The sequence below is a fragment of the Clinocottus analis genome, unplaced genomic scaffold (genome assembly GCF_023055335.1).
Source record: "Clinocottus analis isolate CAN_PGR_092001 unplaced genomic scaffold, fCliAna1.0.p SCAF_53, whole genome shotgun sequence".
NCBI lineage: Eukaryota > Metazoa > Chordata > Actinopteri > Perciformes > Cottidae > Clinocottus > Clinocottus analis.
In genome coordinates this window covers 309,151-328,950 of record NW_027176211.1, presented here as the reverse complement: position 1 = coordinate 328,950, position 19,800 = coordinate 309,151, and the positions used below count along the sequence as shown (strand labels likewise).

Sequence of the window (19,800 nt, the reverse complement as noted above, 5' to 3'; positions counted from 1 at the left end):
CCTGAGTACATAAGTACCCAAGTACCTGAACACCTGAGTACATAAGTGTCTGAATACCTGAACACCTGAGTACATAGGTACTGAACACCTGAGTACCTGAACACCTGAGTACATAAGTACCTGAACATGTGAATACCTGAACACTTGAGTACATAAGTACCTGAACACCTGAGTACCTGAACACCTGAGTACATAAGTACCTGAACACTTGAGTACTTAAGTACCTGAACACTTGAGTACATGAGTACCTAAACACTTGAGTACATAAGTACCTGAACACTTGAGTACTTAAGTACCTGAACACTTGAGTACATGAGTACCTAAACACTTGAGTACATAAGTACCTGAACACTTGAGTACCTCAGTATCTGAACACCTGAGTACCTGAACACCTGAGTACCTGAACACTTGAGTACATGAGAAGCTAAACACCTGAGTACCTATCAGCATGGAGCAACACCAAGCAGAGACTCTTCTTCTTCTGTGGTTTATTGACAGACATCAACACAGTGTGTGTGTGTGTGTGTGTGTGCGTCAGTGAGTGTGTGTCAGAGTGTGTGTCAGAGTGTGTATCTGCTGTCTCCAGTGTGTGTTCCAGCTCTTTAGTTCACTCAGTCTTCTTCGCTTGTTGTCGTCTGAACGTAACGACTCCGACCTGAACAGCTGCTCGAACCTCTGAGACACACACACACACAGACACACACACACACACAGACACACATACACACACACACAGACACACACACAGACACACAAACACACATACACATACACACACAGACACACAAACACACACAGACACACACAGACACACAAACACATGATATAAACATTACGTTCGGTGTGTGTGTGTGTGTGTGTGTGTGTGTGTGTGTGTGTACCTTCACAGCAGCGTCTCTCTGCTCAATGACCGCCTGATGTCCCAGAGTGCACCTGGTTGTGGTGAGGGATGCTGTTGTTGCCATGGTAACGCTGGATGGCGGGTCGTCATTGCTGTCAGTGGGGGGGTGCAGGTACGGGATACCTGACCAGGTCCTGACACACACACACACACACACGCACGCACGCATGCATGCACACACACACACACACACACACACACACACACACACACACACACACGTAGGCTGTAAAATGGTTTATTTATATTTGTATCACATTGCTCTGATGTTACAATGACAGCTGGTCAGAGGTCAAAGGTCAGATGTTAGAGGTCAGGTGTTAGAGGTCAGGAGTTAGAGGTCAGGTGTTGGAGGTCAGGTGTTAGAGGTCAAAGGTCAGGTGTTAGAGGTCAGGTGTTGGAGGTCAGGTGTTGGAGGTCAGGTGTTAGAGGGCAGGTGTTAGGGGTCAGGTGTTGGAGGTCAGGTGTTGGAGGTCAGGTGTTAGAGGTCAGGTGTTAGGGGTCAGGTGTTGGAGGTCAGGTGTTGGAGGTCAGGTGTTGGAGGTCAAAGGTCAGATGTTAGAGGTCAACGATCATGTGTTAGAGGTCAAAGGTCAGGTGTTAGAGGTTAAAGGTCAGGTGTTAGAGGTCAGCTGTTACCTGCTGACTGAGCAGTGTGTTCCTACCGGTCCCTCGGTTTCTATGGAAACAAACAGGAAATGTAATGACCTTAAGGTCTCAGGTGCCACCATTCCAGGAGCTCTCAGGTGAGTTTACCTGCAGGTGTGAGCAGCTGGTCCAGCTGAGCGAGCAGTTGTTCTGTCAGAGAGGCCAGTGATGTCACAAACTCCTCCCCCCAGACTCTCAGGCTCACCTGGACTCACAGAACACACACAGGTGCTGCAGGGGGACAGGTGTGCAGCTCACAGGTGTCACACTGACCCCGCCCCCTCCTACCTGTAGTTCCAGATGCAGACAGCAGACGGCGCTGTGCAGCTGCTGCTGTCTGAGCTCCTCTCTGCCGCTCACTGCCTGAAGATCCTCATCTCTCAGGGACACGCGCAGCGCGCGCACATTCACCTGCTGAGGTGAGGACAGACAGGAAGATGGACAGGTGAGACAGGAAGGTAGGCAGACAGGTGGACAGACAGGTGAGACAGGTAGGCAGACAGGTAGGCAGACAGGTAGACAGACAGGTGAGACAGGCAGGTAGGCAGACAGGTAGACAGACCTTGTCCTTCTCGCTTGCTGCCAGCATTACTTCCTGCTTCACCTGGACTCGGCCCACCTCCTCCATAAGCCCCGCCCCCTGTCGCTGCTCGTGGTTACTGATCAAAGCTTCAGGAAGTGAAAGCAGGACGGTCCCCAACAGAGACAGCTGTGTGTGCAGCTCTGGAGAGACAGACAGGTGGAAACGTGTTGTTCTATATGTGTGAGGACATCACTCTGACCTGGTTTACATCAATGACGTCCTCATAGTATGTGTGTGTGTGTGTGTAGGTGAGTGTGTGTAGGTGTGTGTGTGTGTAGGTGAGTGTGTTTGTGTAGGTGAGTGTGTGTGTGTGTAGGTGTGTGTGTAGGTGTGTGTGTGTGTGTGTGTGTAGGTGACTGTGTGTGTGTGTGTAGGTGTGCGTGTAGGTGTGTGTGTGTGTGTAGGTGAGTGTGTGTGTGTGTGTAGGTGTGTGTGTGTGTGTGTAGGTGAGTGTGTGTGTGTGTGTAGGTGTGTGTGTGTGTGTGTGTAGGTGAGTGTGTGTGTGTGTGTAGGTGAGTGTGTGTGTGTGTAGGTGTGTGTGTAGGTGACTGTGTGTGCGTGTGTAGGTGTGTGTGTGTAGGTGTGTGTGTGTGTGTGTGTAGGTGAGTGTGTGTAGGTGTGTGTGTGTGTAGGTGAGTGTGTGTGTAGGTGAGTGTGTGTAGGTGTGTGTGTGTGTAGGTGAGTGTGTGTGTGTGTAGGTGAGTGTGTGTAGGTGTGTGTGTGTGTAGGTGAGTGTGTGTGTAGGTGTGTAGGTGAGTGTGTGTGTGTGTGTGTGTGTAGGTGAGTGTGTGTGTGTGTGTAGGTGTGTGTGTGTGTAGGTGAGTGTGTGTAGGTGTGTGTGTGTGTAGGTGTGTGTGTGTAGGTGAGTGTGTGTAGGTGTGTGTGTGTGTAGGTGAGTGTGTGTAGGTGTGTGTGTGTGTGTGTGTGTGTGTGTAGGTGAGTGTGTGTGTGTGTGTGTAGGTGTGTGTGTGTAGGTGTGTGTGTAGGTGTGTGTGTGAGTAGGTGTGTGTGTGTGTAGGTGTGTGTGTGTAGGTGAGTGTGTGTAGGTGTGTGTGTGTGTAGGTGAGTGTGTGTAGGTGAGTGTGTGTGTGTGTGTGTGTAAGTGAGTGTGTGTGTGTGTAGGTGTGTAGGTGAGTGTGTGTGTGTGTGTGTGTGTGTGTGTGAGTGTGTAGGTGTGTGTGTGTGTGTGTGTGTAGGTGAGTGTGTGTAGGTGAGTGTGTGTGTGTGTGTGTGTAAGTGAGTGTGTGTGTGTGTAGGTGTGTAGGTGAGTGTGTGTGTGTGTGTGTGTGTGAGTGTGTGTGTGTGTAGGTGTGTGTGTGTGTGTGAGTGTGTAGGTGTGTGTGTGTGTGTGTGTGTGTAGGTGAGTGTACCCTCTCTGCTGGTGTTCAGAAACTTCCTGATCTGTTCCTGGTATCCCAGCAGCCTTTGCTGCATGCTCTCAGCCCATTGGTCCAAACTGTCAGGAACTAGAAGAGAAGTGCTGAGACCACAACGATCACTGCGGTAGAAGTCCTGAGAGACAGACAGGTGACCGAGAGAGAGACAGGAAGGTCAGACAAGCAGGCAGACAGACAGACAGACAGACAGACAGACAGACAGACAGACAGACAGACAGACAGACAGACAGATCACTCTGAGTCTCTGTTACCTCAGCAACCAGCAGGAGGACGTCGTTGGATCTCCACAACACAGAGTTCAGAGTGGAGCTGAAGGAGCTGCAACACAACACAGTGAGACAGGTGGTCAACAGGTGGGACAGGTGATCAACAGGTGAGACAGGTAGTCAACAGGTGAGACAGGTGGTCAACAGGTGAGATAGGTGGTCAACAGGTGAGACAGGTGGTCAACAGGTGAGACAGGTGGTCAACAGGTGAGACAGGTGGTCAACAGGTGAGATAGGTGGTCAACAGGTGAGATAGGTGGTCAACAGGTGGGACAAGTGGTCAACAGGTGAGATAGGTGGTCAACAGGTGAGACAAGTGGTCAACAGGTGAGACAGGTGGTCAACAGGTGAGATAGGTGGTCAACAGGTGGGACAAGTGGTCAACAGGTGAGACAGGTGGTCAACAGGTGAGACAAGTGGTCAACAGGTGAGACAGGTGGTCAACAGGTGAGATAGGTGGTCAACAGGTGGGACAAGTGGTCAACAGGTGAGACAGGTGGTCAACAGGTGAGACAAGTGGTCAACAGGTGAGACAGGTGGTCAACAGGTGGTCAACAAGTGGGACAAGTGGTCAACAGGTGAGACAGGTGGTCAACAGGTGAGATAGGTGGTCAACAGGTGAGACAGGTGGTCAACAGGTGAGATAGGTGGTCAACAGGTGAGACAGGTGGTCAACAGGTGAGATAGTTGGTCAACAGGTGGTACAAGTGGTCAACAGGTGAGACAGGTGGTCAACAGGTGGGACAAGTGGTCAACAGGTGAGACAGGTGGTCAACAGGTGAGATAGGTGGTCAACAGGTGAGACAGGTGGTCAACAGGTGAGACAGGTGGTCAACAGGTGAGATAGGTGGTCAACAGGTGAGATAGGTGGTCAACAGGTGGGACAAGTGGTCAACAGGTGAGATAGGTGGTCAACAGGTGAGACAAGTGGTCAACAGGTGAGACAGGTGGTCAACAGGTGAGATAGGTGGTCAACAGGTGGGACAAGTGGTCAACAGGTGAGACAGGTGGTCAACAGGTGAGACAAGTGGTCAACAGGTGAGACAGGTGGTCAACAGGTGAGATAGGTGGTCAACAGGTGGGACAAGTGGTCAACAGGTGAGACAGGTGGTCAACAGGTGAGACAAGTGGTCAACAGGTGAGACAGGTGGTCAACAGGTGGTCAACAAGTGGGACAAGTGGTCAACAGGTGAGACAGGTGGTCAACAGGTGAGATAGGTGGTCAACAGGTGAGACAGGTGGTCAACAGGTGAGATAGGTGGTCAACAGGTGAGACAGGTGGTCAACAGGTGAGATAGTTGGTCAACAGGTGGTACAAGTGGTCAACAGGTGAGACAGGTGGTCAACAGGTGGGACAAGTGGTCAACAGGTGAGACAGGTGGTCAACAGGTGAGATAGGTGGTCAACAGGTGAGACAGGTGGTCAACAGGTGAGACAGGTGGTCAACAGGTGGGACAAGTGGTCAACAGGTGAGACAGGTGGTCAACAGGTGAGACAGGTGGTCAACAGGTGAGACAGGTGGTCAACAGGTGAGACAGGTGCTCACTGTGGGTTCTCTTCTGGTTCTGGTCCAAAAACCTGGAACTTTCTTTCAGTCCTGATGGATTTGCTGCCCCCCCCACACACACACACTTTAGTATGAATTGTGATTAATTGTGTGTGTGTGTGTGTGTGTGTGTGTGTGTGTGTGTGTGTGTGTGTGTGTGTGTGTGTGTGTGTGTACCTCAGTGTACTGACGGACTCAGTACATTTCTGCTGGACAGGACTCTGACCTGTAGATCAGTGACATGATGACTTACAGAGGTTCACTGAATGGAGTCGTACTTATAAACATATATATCATATACATATATATATATATATATATATATATGTATATATATATATATATATATATATATATATATATATGTATATGATATATATAATATATATATATCATATACATATATATCATATAAGTATACATATATATATATCATATAAGTATATATATATATATCATATAAGTATACATATATATCATATATATATACATATATATATATCATATAAGTATACATATATATATGTCATATAAGTACAGGTATATATTATATAAGTACATATATATCATATAAGTACAGGTATATATTATATAAGTACATATATATCATATAAGTACAGGTATATATTATGTAAGTACATATATATCATATAAGTACAGGTATATATTATGTAAGTACATATATATATATCATATAAGTACAGGTATATATTATATAAGTACATATATATATCATATAAGTACAGGTATATATCATATAAGTACATATATATCATATAAGTACAGGTATATATTATGTAAGTACATATATATCATATAAGTACAGGTATATATTATATAAGTACATATATATATCATATAAGTACAGGTATATATTATATAAGTACATATATATCATATAAGTACAGGTATATATTATGTAAGTACATATATATATCATATAAGTACAGGTATATATTATGTAAGTACATATATATATCATATAAGTACAGGTATATATTATATAAGTACATATATATATCATATAAGTACAGGTATATATCATATAAGTACATATATATCATATAAGTACAGGTATATATTATGTAAGTACATATATATATCATATAAGTACAGGTATATATTATATAAGTACATATATATATCATATAAGTACAGGTATATATTATATAAGTACATATATATATCATATAAGTACAGGTATATATTATATAAGTATATATATATATCATATAAGTACAGGTATATATTATATAAGTACATATATATCATATAAGTACAGGTATATATTATATAAGTACATATATATCATATAAGTACAGGTATATATTATGTAAGTACATATATATATCATATAAGTACAGGTATATATTATATAAGTACATATATATCATATAAGTACAGGTATATATTATATAAGTACATATATATCATATAAGTACAGGTATATATTATGTAAGTACATATATATCATATAAGTACAGGTATATATTATATAAGTACATATATATCATATAAGTACAGGTATATATTATGTAAGTACATATATATCATATAAGTACAGGTATATATTATATAAGTACATATATATCATATAAGTACAGGTATATATTATGTAAGTACATATATATATCATATAAGTACAGGTATATATTATGTAAGTACATATATATATCATATAAGTACAGGTATATATTATATAAGTACATATATATCATATAAGTACAGGTATATATTATGTAAGTACATATATATCATATAAGTACAGGTATATATTATGTAAGTACATATATATATATCATATAAGTACAGGTATATATTATATAAGTACATATATATCATATAAGTACAGGTATATATTATGTAAGTACATATATATATCATATAAGTACAGGTATATATATCATATCAGTCTGAGGAGAACAGTCCTTCCAGCCAGGCAGCACCTCAGCACCTCAGCGTTTGGACCCTCCAGACAGGAGTAGTTACCTGCAGCTGGTCCTCCGGCCTCTCGCTCTGAGGCTCCGCCCTCTTGGCTCACACACAACCTGGTTGGACAGAGAAAGCAGTACTTGTGTTATCATCAGGCAGTACACACAGTACTGACAGTACTCCCAAGTATTACTCAGCAGGATGAGTGAGGTACCGGTTCAGGGACTGGATGACGCCTACAACTGGGTCCTCCAGGAGGTCCACACCTGTCCTGCTTTTCTGCAGTAAACCAGCAGGTGGTGCTGACCGCACCTGCTTCCTGGATGGAGGAAGAAGTGAGAGGCTTTCCTGCCACGTGGCGTCCTGACCAGAGAACACACACAAGAGGAAACACGTGGAGATCACAGAGATGACGCCATGTGTCCAAGACCAAAAGACATGCCGCCACACAGGTGGATAACAGGTAGATAACAGGTAGATAACAGATAGATAACAGGTAAATAACAGGTGGATAACAGGTAGATAACAGGTAAATAACAGGTGGATAACAGGTAGATAACAGATAGATAACAGGTAAATAACAGGTGGATAACAGGTAGATAACAGGTAAATAACAGGTGGATAACAGGTAGATAACAGATAGATAACAGGTAAATAACAGGTGGATAACAGGTAGATAACAGATAGATAACAGGTAGATAACAGGTAGATAACAGGTAGATAACAGGTAGATAACAGGTGGATAACAGATAGATAACAGATAGATAACAGGTAAATAACAGGTGGATAACAGGTAGATAACAGGTAAATAACAGGTGGATAACAGGTAGATAACAGGTGGATAACAGGTAGATAACAGATAGATAACAGGTAAATAACAGGTGGATAACAGGTAGATAACAGGTAGATAACAGGTAAATAACAGGTATATAACAGGTAGATAACAGGTAGATAACAGGTAAATAACAGGTAAATAACAGGTAAATAACAGGTAGATAACAGATAGATAACAGGTAAATAACAGGTGGATAACAGGTAGATAACAGGTAAATAACAGGTGGATAACAGGTATATAACAGGTAGATAACAGGTGGATAACAGGTAGATAACAGGTAAATAACAGGTAGATAACAGGTGGATAACAGGTAGATAACAGATAGATAACAGGTAAATAACAGGTAGATAACAGGTGGATAACAGGTAGATAACAGGTATATAACAGGTAGATAACAGGTAAATAAATAGTCCAGACATACAGGATGCAGACCAGGTGGTGGAAGCTGGAGACAAGAGGAACCCTACCAATGACAAGTCCAGGTACTGACAGCGTTTCTTGAGTTCTTCATTGACTGATGACAGGAAAGAACACACCTGATCTGGAGACACCTGCAGACAGAGAGGAAGACAGACAGAGAGGAAGACAGACAGACAGACAGACAGGAAGACAGATAGACAGGAAGACAGACAGAGAGGAAGACAGACAGAGAGGAAGACAGACAGACAGGAAGACAGACAGAGAGGAAGACAGACAGAGAGGAAGACAGACAGAGAGGAAGACAGATAGACAGGAAAACAGATAGACAGGAAGACAGATAGACAGGAAGACAGATAGACAGGAAGACAGACAGAGAGGAAGACAGACAGAGAGGAAGACAGATAGACAGGAAGACAGATAGACAGGAAGACAGACAGAGAGGAAGACAGATAGACAGGAAGACAGATAGACAGGAAGACAGACAGACAGGAAGACAGATAGACAGGAAGACAGACAGACAGGAAGACAGATAGACAGGAAGACAGACAGACAGGAAGACAGACAGAGTTAACGGATATTGATCTCTTGTTCTTTCTTCACCGTGCTTATTCACAAAAGTACATTACCACCCAAATACATGTGTGTACCCGAGTGTACCCGAGTGTACCTGTGTGTACCCGTGCGTACCCATGTGTACCCGTGTGTACCCGTGTGTACCCGTGCGTACCCGTGTGTACCCGTGTGTACCCGTGTGTACCCGAGTGTACCCGAGCGTACCCGTGCGTACCCGTGTGTACCCGTGCGTACCCGTGTGTATCTGTGTGTATCTGTGTGTACCTGTGTGTACCCGTGTGTACCCGTGTGTACCCGTGCGTACCCGTGAGTACCCGTGCGTACCTGTGTGTACCTGTGTGTACCCGTGCGTACCCGTGTGTACCCGTGTGTACCCGTGTGTACCCGTGTGTACCCGTGTGTACCCGTGCGTACCCGTGTGTACCCGTGCGTACCTGTGCGTACCTGTGCGTACCTGTGCGTACCTGTGTGTACCCGTGTGTACCCGTGTGTACCCGTGTGTACCCGTGTGTACCCGTGCGTACCCGTGAGTACCCGTGCGTACCTGTGTGTACCTGTGTGTACCCGTGCGTACCCGTGTGTACCCGTGTGTACCCGTGTGTACCCGTGTGTACCCGTGCGTACCCGTGTGTACCCGTGCGTACCCGTGTGTACCTGTGTGTACCTGTGTGTACCCGTGAGTACCCGTGCGTACCCGTGAGTACCCGTGCGTACCCGTGTGTACCTGTGTGTACCCGTGCGTACCCGTGCGTACCCGTGCGTACCCGTGTGTACCCGTGTGTACCCGTGCGTACCTGTGTGTACCCGTGCGTACCTGTGTGTACCCGTGCGTACCTGTGTGTACCCGTGCGTACCTGTGTGTACCCGTGCGTACCTGTGTGTACCCGTGCGTACCTGTGTGTACCCGTGCGTACCTGTGTGTACCCGTGCGTACCTGTGTGTACCCGTGCGTACCTGTGTGTACCCGTGCGTACCCGTGTGTACCCGTGTGTACCCGTGTGTACCCGTGCGTACCTGTGTGTACCCGTGCGTACCTGTGTGTACCCGTGCGTACCTGTGTGTACCCGTGCGTACCTGTGTGTACCCGTGCGTACCTGTGTGTACCCGTGCGTACCTGTGTGTTCTCCAGCATCCTCCTCAGATCCTCCAACATGCTGCTGATCACAATCTGCTGTCGTTTACTGCTGGCTGCCTGATTCAAACAAGTTAAATAAAGAGAGTCAGACAGACAGACAGACAGACAGACAGACAGACAGACAGACAGACAGACAGGCAGACAGACAGACAGACAGACAGACAGACAGACAGACAGACAGGCAGACAGACAGGCAGACAGACAGACAGGCAGGCAGACAGACAGACAGGCAGACAGACAGACAGGCAGGCAGACAGACAGACAGACAGACAGACAGGCAGACAGACAGACAGACAGACAGGCAGGCAGACAGACAGACAGACAGACAGACAGACAGACAGACAGACAGGCAGACAGGCAGGCAGACAGACAGACAGACAGACAGACAGGCAGGCAGACAGACAGACAGACAGACAGACAGACAGACAGACAGACAGACAGACAGACAGACAGGCAGACAGACAGACAGGCAGACAGGCAGACAGAGAGACAGGCAGGCAGGCAGACAGACAGGCAGACAGACAGGTACCTCTGCCTTGATGTGAAATTGTGTGCTGCTGCAGATCTTCTTGGTCTTCTCCATGAACTCCACCTCAGACTTCAGGAAGGAGAGTTTCTCCTCCTGCCGACCCGACGCCTCCTTCAGCTGGAGAAGTGAAGCGTTGTCATTTGACAGGTAAATATAAAAGGTAGATATGAACAGGTTTGAACTGAGCTGCTCTTCATTTAGAGTCACACCTGCTTTAAGCTCTTGGACTCAAACAGCTCCAGCTCAGCGTAAATGGAGTCCTCCGTCAAACCGATCTGCTTGGTTTCCTCCTTCAGCCGCTTCTGAAACACCTTCAGCTCCTGAGGAGCAAAGTCACCTCCTTCACTGAACAACCTGCAGGAGGAGAACACCTTTCTTTAGAGTGGAACTTTGACCCTGTGATAGTCTGGACACCTGTCCAGGTGAACCCTGCCCAGGTGAACCCTGCTCATAGTGAACAGTATGTGGATGATCTGGTCTTCCTGGTGTCCAGATGTTACCTGAAGGAGGTGAGCAGCTGGGTTGTTCTGTGTCGGGCCTGCTTCAGTCTGTTGTGAACTGTCTGTCTGAAGGTGGTCTGGCAGTGCTGGGTGTGTTTGATATGTTGATCCAGACAGTCCTGCAGGGTGGAGCTCACCGCCTGCAGCCTGCAGACAGACAGAGGTCAAGCTGACCACAGTTCAGTCATCAGGCTCCTATGGTGTCCCCCAAGGTTCCGTCCTTGGTCCCCTCCTCTTCATCATCTACATCCTTCCTCTTGGACAAATCATTCGCCGTCATGGTCTCAATTTCCACTGCTGCGCCGACGACACCCAACTCTATCTCTCATCCAAGACCATCAGCTCTGCCACCCACTCCTCTCTCACCACCTGTCTCACTGAAATACAATTATGGATGCAACAAAACTCTCTCAAACTCAACACCAACAAATCTGAAATACTCATCATCTGACCTAACACCCTCACCCGCTCCGCCCAGACCTTCACTCTGAACATTGACGGCTCCATTGTCACCCCCTCCACCTAGGTCCGCAACCTCGGCATCATCCTCGACCCCGCCCTCTCTTTCCTGCACCACGCCAACCACATCACCAAAACTGCCTTCTTTCACCTCAGGAACATTGCACGCCTCCGACCCTCTCTGTCCTCTGCCACCACCGAAATAATCATCCACGCACCTCACAACATCCAGACTCGACTACTGCAACAGCATCCTCTACGGCTCACCCACCACAATCCTCAATAAACTTCAATATGTCCAAAACTCTGCCGCCCGACTGCTCACCTCCACCCGACGTTATGATCACATCACCCCGGTCCTCCACAACCTCCACTGGCTCCCTGTTAAGTACAGGATGGACTACAAGCTGCATCTCCTCACCGACAAAGCCCTAAACAACCTGGCCCCCCTACCTTGCTGACCTGCTCCCCCTCCACACCCCAACCCGTTGCCTCAGGTCCGCCGGTACAACCACTCTAAACACCATCAGGACCAGGTGGTGGATCTGGGGCGACAGGGTCTTCTCAGCTGCTGCACCCCCCTCTGGAACACCCTCCCATCCACACCTGTCAGGCTCCACCCTCCCATCATTCAAACAAGCCCTCAAAACACACCTCTTCCAACCTGCTTTCACCTGTTCACCTCTGCACCTGTCCTCCGCTCCACGCAGCCTCTTCTGTTTACTTCTCATTATTTCTTTATTTCCTTAAATATTCTGTTTCTTTTTGTTTGCTCTTGTCTTCACATTCGTGTTCTGTTGGGTCTGTTATTGTGTATTGTGTAACGCATCTTTGTGTACTATATAAAGCGCTATATAAGTTGAAACTATTATTATTGTAAGAGCCACAAGTGTGTTTTATATTAATTAAAATATCAGAAGTATTTAGAATTTAGTATGTAGAATTATGCTCACTGCGGAGGAACTTTATTTTTGAATTTTATTGAAAGATGTTTATGTTAATGACAGACGCTCGCACCAGGTGTTTTAAATGACGTCATAATGGCATCAGGTGAGGTGGAAAGAGCCGCATTAGGGTTGAGAGCAGACAGTTTTTTTACCGTGTGATCAATGAACCGTATATTGTTTTTGAACGTTTATTATTTTGTATATTTTGGTTAAGAAATAAAGGACAAAGAAACGGAATCGGACGGTCTGATTTACACGCGTGCGAGAAAACTCAGTGCCCGCTGCTCTTTAGCTGCGTTATGAAAATGCAGACGGAACGCCGCTACAATTATTATTAGTGGTTAAGCTGAGCACAGATCAGTGGTTAAGCTGAGCACAGATCAGTGGTTAAGCTGAGCACAGATCAGTGGTTAAGCTGAGCACAGATCAGTGGTTAAGCTGAGCACAGATCAGTGGTTAAGCTGAGCACAGATCAGTGGTTAAACTGAGCACAGATCAGTGGTTAAGCTGAGCACAGATCAGTGGTTAAGCTGAGCACAGATCAGTGGTTAAGCTGAGCACAGATCAGTGGTTGAGCTGAGCACAGATCAGTGGTTAAGCTGAGCACACATCAGTGTTACCGGCGGCTGCTGTGGGCCGTCAGCAGCTGGTCCTCCATGTTGTTCATCTTGAGGTAGAGCTGCTGCTGCCGGCTGCTGCTGGAGGTCTGCAGCTCCTTAAGCTCCAACCTGCAGGAGGTCAACGCCTCAGAGACGTCAACGCAGAGAGAGAGCAGCTGCTGTCTGTGCAGCTGCAGCTCAGCTACACACACACACACACACACACACACACACACACACACACACACACACACACACACACACACACACACACACACACAGAAAGGGATAGTAGAGTCAGATACCTGGTGCATTCGAGGACTAGGATGTATATATATCAGGGCTGGGCAAGTTAATTTGTTAACGTGAGATTAATCTGGCAATCCTTTAACGGCGTTAACTGCATCTTTTTTTTGCATTTTTTTTTTGCAGTGGGAGGGGCTTACCGCTTTAAATCTCTCCAGACGTAGTTCAGACCTGATGTCTGACGGCTCTCTCAGTCCGGCTCGATATGAATGAAATACAACGACGCTGCTTTTACTTTGCGCCCGAGGTCTGATCCATGCAGAGCACTTTAAAGCAGCATCACTTCTGGATCTTTACTCTCCTCTCAAAGAGGAGAACTTTCCTCACATCACAAGATGTTCAGGACACTTGTTCAAGACAACACAGACTTTTACCAACGAGGAAGAAAAACTGAACTGAAAGCATGAAAAACACTTATTGCTTTTGTATAAAGTGAATCAACTGCTGGTCTTTAACATTTTTAAGGTAAGAAACAGACTGAACATGGACCAAAGAAGGAGTGGTTTGTCCCTCACAGGGACCCTTACTACTGAACATGGACCAAAGAAGGAGTGGTTTGTCCCTCACAGGGACCCTTACTACTGAACATGGACCAAAGAAGGAGTGGTTTGTCCCTCACAGTGACCCTTACTACTGAACATGGACCAAAGAAGGAGTGGTTTGTCCCTCACAGGGACCCTTACTACTGAACATGGACCAAAGAAGGAGTGGTTTGTCCCTCACAGGGACCCTTACTACTGAACATGGACCAAAGAAGGAGTGGTTTGTCCCTCACAGGGACCCTTACTACTGAACATGGACCAAAGAAGGAGTGGTTTGTCCCTCACAGGGACCCTTACTACTGAACATGGACCAAAGAAGGAGTGGTTTGTCCCTCACAGGGACCCTTACTACTGAACATGGACCAAAGAAGGAGTGGTTTGTCCCTCACAGGGACCCTTACTACTGAACATGGACCAAAGAAGGAGTGGTTTGTCCCTCACAGGGACCCTTACTACTGAACATGGACCAAAGAAGGAGTGGTTTGTCCCTCACAGGGACCCTTACTACTGAACATGGACCAAAGAAGGAGTGGCTTGTCCCTCACAGGGACCCTTACTACTGAACATGGACCAAAGAAGGAGTGGTTTGTCCCTCACAGGGACCCTTACTACTGAACATGGACCAAAGAAGGAGTGGCTGTGTGTGTGACGACTAAAATAATATGCAGTCTTATATTAGTTCATATTGAACACTTGAGTGTGAATCTGAACCAGTTGTAGTTTATTTGTCCTTCTTAGCAGCTGGACGGTATGAATGGACGGTATGGATGACAGAAGACCAGGGAGTGTAACACCTGACAAACAGAGAGTTAAAAAAGCAAAGCACTCTCTGGTCATAGCTATGCCCCGCCCCCTTCCCATTTCAGTGACAGTGCCGTCACTGTGCTCAGACCAGGACAGCTGTTGGTCTTCTGGACCGGTTCTATTGCTGAACCTGACATCGGCAGGTGAAGCTGTGTGTCACCTTTAGGTATGTTCCTTGAGCCAAACACAATACATTTGGTTTGTTCACTTTCACCAAATCAGACACTCTCTCCAGATCCTGAGTCAGAATGGTTGTTTGAAGCGTTGCTGTACAGTGTTGTGTCATCAGCTTACATTTCCTTGTTGGACTTCTTAATGGACAAAGTGAGATCATTTGTGAGAATAGAAAAGAGTAAAGGGCCTAAGTTACTTCCTTGTGGAACTCCACAGCTAACGTATCTCCAGTCTGATTAACTACTTTCTCCAATAATTTGCTAAAAATGGGGAGTGTACTAATTGGACGGCTGCTTTCTTGTCCTTCGGTACCGAACATGAAGCACATGAAGCACATGTGACGTAGTGGAATAGATACGTGAACAGTTTGACATCTGGATGGTCTCCAGCAGCCGTTCCATCAGGGCAGAGACAACAGTTCTCTCTCAGAGTCAGGGGAAGCCAACAGGGATCATGTGAACAGAAGCTCTGGCTAAGCTGCTGAGTGTCCACACAGGACTGTGTGTGTGTGTGTGTGTGTGTTACCCAGGCGGGGCAGGTATATGTGGGTCTGCAGGTGTTGGGGGTCCAGCTCCTTTAGGTGAAGCTCTTGCTCCGAACGCACCGCCTCCTTCCTGTTCGTAACCATGGCAACGGCCGAGCTGAGGATGTCATGGAAATGTTCCTCCAGGTGATCGAAGAAGAGAGTCCTCATCCTGAAGGAGAACAAATACACTACATTACACTACACAACACTACATTACACAACACTACTTTACATTACATTACAATACACAACACTACACTACATTACACTGCACTACATTACACTACACTACACTACATTACACTACACAACACTACATTACACAACACTACTTTACATTACATTACAATACACAACACTACACTACATTACACTGCACTACATTACACTACACTACACTACATTACACTACACAACACTACATTACACAACACTACTTTACACTACACAACACTACATTACACAACACTACTTTACACTACACTACATTACACAACACTACTTTACATTACATTACAATACACAACACTACACTACATTACACTACACTACATTACACTACACAACACTACATTACACTACACAACACTACATTACACAACACTACTTTACATTACATTACATTACACTACACAGCACTACACTACATTACACAACACAACACTACATTACATTACATTACACTACATTACACTACACAACACTACATTACACAACACTACTTTACATTACATTACACTACATTACACTACACTACACTACATTACACTACACTACATTACATTACACTACATTACACTACACTACACTACATTACATTACATTACATTACACTACACTACATTACATTACATTACACTACATTACACTACACTACACTACATTACATTACATTACATTGCACTACATTACACAACACTACATTACATTACACTACATTACACTACACAACACTACATTACACTACACTACATTACACTACACTACACTACACTACATTACATTACACTACATTACATTACACTACATTACATTACACTACACTACACTACATTACACTACACTACACTACACTACATTACATTACACTACACTACACTACACTACATTACATTACACTACATTACATTACATTACACTACACTACACTACACTACACTACATTACATTACACTACACTACACTACATTACATTACACTACACTACACTACACTACACTACACTACATTACACTACACTACATTACATTACATTACACTACACTACATTACACTACACTACACTACATTACACTACACTACATTACATTACACTACATTACACTACACTACACTACATTACACTACACTAAACTACACTACACTACATTACATTACACTACACTACACTACACTACATTACATTACACTACACTACACTACATTACATTACACTACACTACACTACACTACATTACATTACACTACACTACACTACACTACACTACATTACATTACACTACACTACACTACACTACACTACATTACATTACACTACACTACACTACATTACACTACACTACACTACATTACACTACATTACACTACATTACACTACACTACATTACACTACACTACATTACATTACATTACATTACATTACACTACACTACATTACATTACACTACACTACACTACACTACATTACATTACATTACATTACACTACACTACACTACATTACATTACATTACACTACACTACACTACATTACATTACACTACACTACACTACACTACACTACACTACACTACATTACATTGCATTACATTACACTACATTACACTACATTACATTACACTACATTACATTGCATTACATTACACTACATTACACTACATTACACTACACTACACTACATTACACTACACTACACTACACTACACTACATTACATTACATTACACTACACTACACTACACTACATTACATTACATTACACTACATTACATTACATTACACTACACTACACTACACTACACTACATTACATTACATTACACTACACTACACTACATTACATTACATTACATTACACTACACTACATTACATTACACTACACTACATTACATTACATTACATTACATTACACTACATTACACTACACTACACTACATTACATTACACTACATTACATTGCATTACATTACACTACATTACACTACACTACATTACATTACACTACACTACACTACACTACATTACATTACATTACACTACACTACATTACACTACACTACATTACATTACATTACATTACATTACATTACACTACATTACACTACACTACACTACACTACATTACATTACATTACATTACATTACACTACACTACATTACATTACACTACACTACACTACACTACACTACATTACATTACATTACACTACACTACACTACATTACATTACACTACACTACACTACATTACATTACATTACACTACACTACACTACATTACATTACATTACACTACACTACATTACATTACACTACACTACACTACATTACATTACATTACATTACATTACACTACATTACACTACACTACACTACATTACATTACACTACATTACATTGCATTACATTACACTACATTACACTACACTACATTACATTACACTACACTACACTACATTACATTACACTACATTACATTACATTACATTACATTACATTACACTACATTACACTACACTACATTACACTACACTACACTACACTACACTACATTACATTACATTACATTACACTACATTGCATTAGATGTCATTTAGCTGAGGCTTTTTCAATTCAATTCAGTTTATTTTGTAGAGCCCAGAATCACAGACACAAGATTCTCCTCTGAGGGCTTTACAGTCTGTACTCATGACTTCCTGTCCAGGACCTCACATCAGATCAGGAACAACTCCCCAATAAAAACAGTAAAACCCTTTAACGGGGAAACAGGAAGAACCTCCATAGAGCAACAGAGGAGGATGAACACAACAACAGATGTCATGTGACCAGAACGATCAATAACAGAGTTACAGCTCATTGCATGAAGATGACAGAAACATTCATGGAATGAAGGTGAGGGTGAACTTCAAGAGGATGAAGATCAGTCGAGCTGCTGCGTTCTGGAGGAGCTGGAGAGGTGGAATGGGGTTGGCAGGTAGACACAACACTCAGTGTGTGTACCTGCTCAGTGTGTGTGTGTGTGTGTACCTGCTCAGTGTGTGTGTGTGTGTGTGTACCTGCTCAGTGTGCGTGTGTGTGTGTGTACCTGCTCAGTGTGCGTGTGTGTGTGTGTGTGTGTGTGTACCTGCTCAGTGTGCGTGTGTGTGTGTGTGTGTGAGTGTGTGTACCTGCTCAGTGTGCGTGTGTGTGTGTGTGTGTGTGTGTGTGTGTGTGTACCTGCTCAGTGTGCGTGTGTGTGTGTGTGTGTGTGTGTGTACCTGCTCAGTGTGCGTGTGTGTGTGTGTGTGTGTGTGTGTGTGTGTGTGTGTGTGTACCTGCTCAGTGTGCGTGTGTGTGCGTGTACCTGCTCAGTGAGCGTGTGTGTGTATGTGTACCTGCTAAGTGTGTGTGTGAGCAGATCCACAGGAAACAGGCTCAGGTGTGTTTCCTGCTGCAGGTCGTCCAGCTGGTCGGGGGAGGGGCATCTAAAGGCGGGGCCAATATAGGCCACACCCCCTGATGACGTAAACATGACATCACTGCTGATGTCACTGAGATCCAGCAGACAAGATTCCGCCTATAAACACACACACACGCGCACACACACACACACACACACACACACACACACACACACACACACACACATACACACACATTTCATATGGAGCAATCAGCAGTCGATCGTTGTCATTGGTCAGAGCTTCACCTCAGTCAGCCAATCGTGAGAGGTCTGGGCGGAGTCTGACTCATTTTCCTCCATCTTCTTCTCTGGTTTCTGTTCCTCCGCTGCCTCACTGTGTTCTACACAAAACAACCACACACACCAGTTTAGTCTGGACCAACCAGTTTAGTCTGGACCAACCAGTTTAGTCTGGACCAACCAGTTTAGTCTGGACCCGACCTGAAGCAGGCTGACCTGGCTGGCTGGGGAACAGATGCTGGTTCTGCAGTTTTTCTGGATGCTAAGGAGGAAAATACAA

The 19,800-nt window shown here is 44.6% G+C and overlaps 1 protein-coding gene across 5 annotated transcripts in view; it reads right to left on the bottom strand.

Annotated features, from left to right (window-relative positions):
• Window positions 1-471: 471 nt before the first annotated feature.
• The window catches only part of ccdc180 (coiled-coil domain containing 180), a 27,371-nt gene continuing 8,042 nt past the window's right edge, over window positions 472-19,800 (bottom strand). For 2 of the 5 annotated variants that reach the window (XM_068601736.1, XM_068601740.1), the window contains 22 exons: window positions 19,722-19,782; window positions 19,527-19,621; window positions 19,213-19,394; window positions 15,622-15,791; window positions 13,292-13,472; window positions 11,266-11,412; window positions 10,975-11,119; window positions 10,766-10,882; window positions 10,216-10,293; window positions 8,576-8,659; window positions 7,488-7,636; window positions 7,331-7,389; window positions 5,519-5,567; window positions 5,342-5,404; window positions 3,781-3,847; window positions 3,503-3,644; window positions 2,112-2,272; window positions 1,838-1,963; window positions 1,658-1,754; window positions 1,541-1,580; window positions 882-1,035; window positions 472-675 (listed from right to left, as the gene is read on the bottom strand). In XM_068601736.1, coding sequence (XP_068457837.1) covers window positions 535-675; window positions 882-1,035; window positions 1,541-1,580; window positions 1,658-1,754; window positions 1,838-1,963; window positions 2,112-2,272; window positions 3,503-3,644; window positions 3,781-3,847; window positions 5,342-5,404; window positions 5,519-5,567; window positions 7,331-7,389; window positions 7,488-7,636; window positions 8,576-8,659; window positions 10,216-10,293; window positions 10,766-10,882; window positions 10,975-11,119; window positions 11,266-11,412; window positions 13,292-13,472; window positions 15,622-15,791; window positions 19,213-19,394; window positions 19,527-19,621; window positions 19,722-19,782 — 2,508 coding nt within the window. In that variant the 3' untranslated portion in view covers window positions 472-534. The remainder of the gene's footprint in view (window positions 676-881; window positions 1,036-1,540; window positions 1,581-1,657; window positions 1,755-1,837; window positions 1,964-2,111; window positions 2,273-3,502; window positions 3,645-3,780; window positions 3,848-5,341; window positions 5,405-5,518; window positions 5,568-7,330; window positions 7,390-7,487; window positions 7,637-8,575; window positions 8,660-10,215; window positions 10,294-10,765; window positions 10,883-10,974; window positions 11,120-11,265; window positions 11,413-13,291; window positions 13,473-15,621; window positions 15,792-19,212; window positions 19,395-19,526; window positions 19,622-19,721; window positions 19,783-19,800) is intronic. The other 3 variants (XM_068601737.1, XM_068601738.1, XM_068601739.1) reach the window with 3 other exon arrangements.